This window comes from Belonocnema kinseyi, chromosome 8 (genome assembly GCF_010883055.1).
Source record: "Belonocnema kinseyi isolate 2016_QV_RU_SX_M_011 chromosome 8, B_treatae_v1, whole genome shotgun sequence".
Classification (NCBI taxonomy): domain Eukaryota; kingdom Metazoa; phylum Arthropoda; class Insecta; order Hymenoptera; family Cynipidae; genus Belonocnema; species Belonocnema kinseyi.
In genome coordinates, this window is record NC_046664.1 from 102,841,260 (window position 1) to 102,846,241 (window position 4,982).

The 4,982-nt window shown below is 41.7% G+C and overlaps 1 protein-coding gene across 1 annotated transcript in view; it reads right to left on the bottom strand.

Annotated features, from left to right (window-relative positions):
- Positions 1–2,531: 2,531 nt before the first annotated feature.
- The window catches only part of LOC117178627, a 5,402-nt gene continuing 2,951 nt past the window's right edge, over positions 2,532–4,982 (bottom strand). The window contains exon 5 of the mRNA XM_033370050.1: positions 2,532–2,864. Coding sequence (XP_033225941.1) covers positions 2,532–2,864 — 333 coding nt within the window. The remainder of the gene's footprint in view (positions 2,865–4,982) is intronic.

Sequence of the window (4,982 nt, forward strand, 5' to 3'; positions counted from 1 at the left end):
AACCTAAAAAGGTTCCCCTTGCAATTGGAAAGAAATTAAATAACTAAATTAATTTGATTTTTTTTAAATTTTGGTCCTTTCAAATTAATAATTTTCAATCGTTACTTAACGTTACATTAAGAATTATAACGTTAAAAGTATAAATGTCTTACTCTGAAATTTTTACCATCCAAGGCCTTTTATTTCAAACAATTCAGTTTCAAATTGTTTACTTTTGAATATTTGATATATAATTGGTCATTCAGATATTTTTTAATTAATGAATATATTAATTTTAAGTTATTTTTACATTAAAGTTAGTTTATAAAGTTTGAATCAAACATTTCAATTTGTTTAATTATTAGGGCTTTTCGTATTGGAAAAGTTGAAGTTTCAACGTCAAAGTCCATAAATTGTTTGATTTAAAACCGATCTAGAATCATGTTGTAAAATAATTTTGGTACAATTTTTAAAACTTGAAATACGCTACACTGTTTAAAACCATTAATTAATTTATATTGTTTTATTTTTTAATCCTTTAATTAAAAATTTACGTTTAAAACCCAATAGGCACCGGGACGTCCTATAGACGTCCTTATAATGTACCTCTATGTCATATCATTTGACGTTTTCAAGGCATCCTTTGAATCCGTGGGTGTTCACGTGCGGCAAATGAAAGAAATGTTGCGATTAATAAGTCTGAGTTAATAAGACGTAAATTCACTAACAATAACAACTTTTATTGAAATAATTGAATATTGTGGAATATTACATAGAGATTACAAATCAAGATCGAACCGGAGATGAAGTAATCTCGACGGCGTCGGACGCTTATCTGCCCGCCAGGAAAACGCTCTTCCAAGTCCAACCCTTAGTTCAGCTTTTCCTTTGGCAAAAACTAACGGTACTTGGCAGAAAAGGATATGTAGGAATTTCACCTAGTCTCAATGCTGGGCCTAGCTGCCAGATGGTCAAAGTCCTGTAAATTGTTTTATTGTACGCGAGGTCTCCGCGCTCCCGCCTTCGAAGTATTTGCCAACTTTCTAAATTTGTATATTTTTACAGAAAAAATATTTTTCGTTGAGCAAACTTAGATTTGCAAACGCTGGTAGTCAGAATGGCTACAGATCTTTTCATTCCTTTAAAAGGTCCTCAAGACGTGCTGAGAACCAGTATGACTTGACAAAAAATGTTCTTATAGTGGTTCTCACACACTCCTCTGCCAGTGACGGAGTCACACGAAACCAACCTGCAATCTATCTGGAAAACGGACATATCTGCCAGTCCGTGTTGTGTGCTGCTGCTGGACCTGCAAATCACATTCTTGCTTATTGTGTCGTTCTTCACTGCTGGCATTAACTTTGCACTGACTCTCTGGATCCGTGCTGGTAGACGGTATCTGCCATGGTTCTGTGTTTGAGTCCCCATTGAGGATGTAGAACGGCTTTAAACGATCAATAGATACAGTGATATCTCATTCTCGCACGCGCACTGTAAATGTCTTTGTAGATCGTTTGATTACTGGTAACGGTCCTTCATAGGGCTGCTGCAATGCCTTTTGGAAATACCGAGACGCACAAGTACGTGTTAACACGTTTTTAAATCTTTAAAAACAAAAGATTGTTTTGTGCCATGGCGCGTGCCACTTGTAGGGCAAAGTGAGGCAAAATGCTTTCTTAGTTCTTGAACGTACTCTAAAGTGTTGTTCGTCCCTTCACTTTGCGGAAGGAATTCCCCAGGTAGTCGAACAGGTTCACCATAAACCAACTCTGCTGATGTAGTTTTTAGATCTTCTTTCCATGCGGATCTGTGTCCCAAAAGAACGATTGGTAGAACGTCAACCCATTTCTGACGGTGTAATCGTTCCACGAGTCCGTTTGCTGCAGGGTGATACGCAGTTGTCCGGAAATGACCTGTTCCAGTGAGGTTGTTGAGTTCCTTAAAAAGTTTTGACTCGAATTGCTTTCCTTGATCCGTTGTTACTCGCAGTGATACTCCGAATCTTGCGATCCATCCAGTGAACAAATATTTTGCGATAGTTTTCGTTTTGACGTTTTCCACTGGAAAAACTTCAGGCCAACGGGTGTACCGGTCAATGCACGTTAAACAGTAGTTATCTCCTTGAGAATGAGGTTAGCGGACCACTATATCAATATGCACGTGCTCGAATCTGGTAGACGGTAACAAAAAATTTCCAATCGGTGATGTGACATGCCTTGTTACCTTTGAACGTTGACACTGCGGGCAATATTTTGCCCAATTTCGACAATCTTTTTGCATCGACGGCCAAATGAATTTTTGTGCGATGAGTTTCGCGGTCGCTCGAATCCCAGGGTGTGCCAGATTATGTCCGGAGTTGAATGCCACTCGTCTGAAAGGTGTCGTTAAAAAAGGTCTAACCGACTTAGTGGATGTGTCGCACTAAACAACTGCATTCGATCCTGCAATTGGAACCTTCTTTAACTGAAGAAGAACTGAAGAACTGAAGAGAAGTATTTCCTAGTAAGATTTTCTTGAGTTCTTGATCATTAACTTGCCATTCTCCAAGAGAATCATAGTCGATAGTTGACGAGAGCTCTTCGACCCTTGACAGGATACCGGTCTGGTATAGTTCTATCGTTGAATGCGCGATAGTCCCCGCAAACTCGCCATTCATCTCCCTTCTTTGGAACCAAGTGCAAGGGAGACGCCCAGCTACTTGCTGACGGCCGTGCCGTTCCAGATCGTAACATCCCTTCGAACTCCCTTTTCGCTACGTTGTACTTGTCACTGGATAATCTACGCGCACGATGAGCGACGGGCGGACCCGGTGTGGTCCGGATATGATGAAAAACCTTGTGTGCTCTATTCACGGGAGACCCTTCTGGGCATATAATTTCGGGAAACTGAAATAGCAGTTCATGAATAGGCAATACTTCGGAGATAGTCTTTACACTTTCCACAGCATCTTTTACTATGCTACCTGTCGACGTTAAAAGCGTGGTCCCGTCAATAAGGCGTTACCCACGTCAACCCAAAGGCCATAATAGGCTACTAAAAAATCTGCACCAATAATCAATTTTTTTACGTCTGCGACTACAAAACGCCATACTAAATCTCGTCGCAGTCCGAAATTGGGCGAAAGGGTTATCATCCCGTACGTTCCAATCGTTGAACCGTTCGCGGCGTACAATACATAAGGAGTCTTTTTCGAAATTCCGCGCACTCGCGATCGTGGGAACACACATACATCCGAAACCGTATCCATTAAAAAACGATCTTTTGTTTCGCGATCTGTCATAAAAAGGCGGCGCGAAGACGGGCAGGTACCGACTACCGCCTCTAACAATGGCCCTGTCCGTTTCCCGCTTTATATGAACAGGGTTTAATGAATCTACTTGCCTTTTCACCGAAAAGCGCGTGATACCAACAACTGCCATTATCCTGTAATTTTTGTTGCTCTGTTCGCGAGCGCGATCGCTATCGATTGCGGCCTGTACGCGCCGAACGATTTGAGTTTTCTCTGCTTGAAGTTACTGCAGCTACTTCGCGTCTCAAATATGTGATTTCGTTTAGCAATTCTTCAACCATAGATCGAAATGAAGACGGAATACTGGTTTCAAGTACGTGCTTTCGAAAATCTATTTCATAAATTGAGTCAGCCAGGTCGGCTACTGTATCGAGGCTCGATTGTGATTAACCGGCGAGGATTGCTTGAATGTGGTTCGGCAGACGACCGATCCATAAGGAACGCACTAAACTTTCTGGAACATGCGAGCCTGCTAATCCTTGCAGATGCCGCAAGAATTGTGACGGTTTTCTATCTCCCAGTTCTTCGTGTTCCAGGAGGCGGCGCGTATCTTGGCGTAAAAGGGTAGCACCTTGAAGTGGGGGGAAATGGCTCCAACTTCCACGTTCGGCATTCCGCCTGCCTGTGTTTCCTCTTCAGGCATTTTTAGAAAAAAAATGCTAAGACTCACTTAAAACACGGTCCTAGTAACTCACAGTAACTAAAAGTCACTACACTACGCATGAGTTTGCATAAAATATATGCCAGAGTCACTGAGCGTCACTTCGAGTTAGCGTCACTTCACAAAGTTTTTTAAACGTTTTGTCAGGGACATATTTCGGCCTCAAAAATTATGTCCGTGATTATCGCTTATTTGCTGCAATCCAAATCTCGACCACGAAGTCAGGGGTTTATTGCTCAAAAGGGTCTAGGGCGCCAGCCACTAGCGAAATAAAATGAAACCTAAACAATCGTCTTCGCTACGTGACAAAATTTGTTATTAAAAATTTTCATTCTTTAGAGTCAATAGTACATATTTTAAAATAAAGCACATAAGAATCAAACCAACCAGAACAAATCACAGGGTCTAACTGCCCAAACCTTACCATTTTACAAACATGTGATTGACCCCCTTATCTTCGAATACAATCACAATCCTGTCAATCACATGCGAAACCCTACTTTATTTCGCGGCACAGTCAATCTCGTTTCTGAATAAGTGATAAAAAAATAACTGAGAGGAGGCTACCATTTCGCGATCACGTGGCGGATTTCGAGGTTAGGTATCGTGTTTGTGCAACTATAATTTCCCGAGACGCGCACTTTTATTCATGATATCGGGACTATCGATACGGAGAGAAACATTAATGTTAGCAAAAAAAACTACCGACATTACACGTATTTCGTTCTGATGGTTCCACTTCGCTATCCTTTTCACCCGAGTCGAAGAGCCAGAGTGACTTTGTACCACGCTACGTTTAACCCATCAGATGGTGTGTCCACTCCTCTTCCGCCGCGCCGACCAATGACTACGCCGCTTTTCCGCGCCAAGTTCTTATGCGGGGAACACAAATTAGCGGGAATTCCATTCCAATATGGCTACCGGAAATCAAGAGGATTACATGCTTGGGCGAACATGGAATTCATTGTGAATCGGCCTCAGTGTGTTAATGTGAGACTACACAGTTTAGGATGTCCTCTTTCCTCTGCTGGTAACCCACTCAGTGTCTCGGGT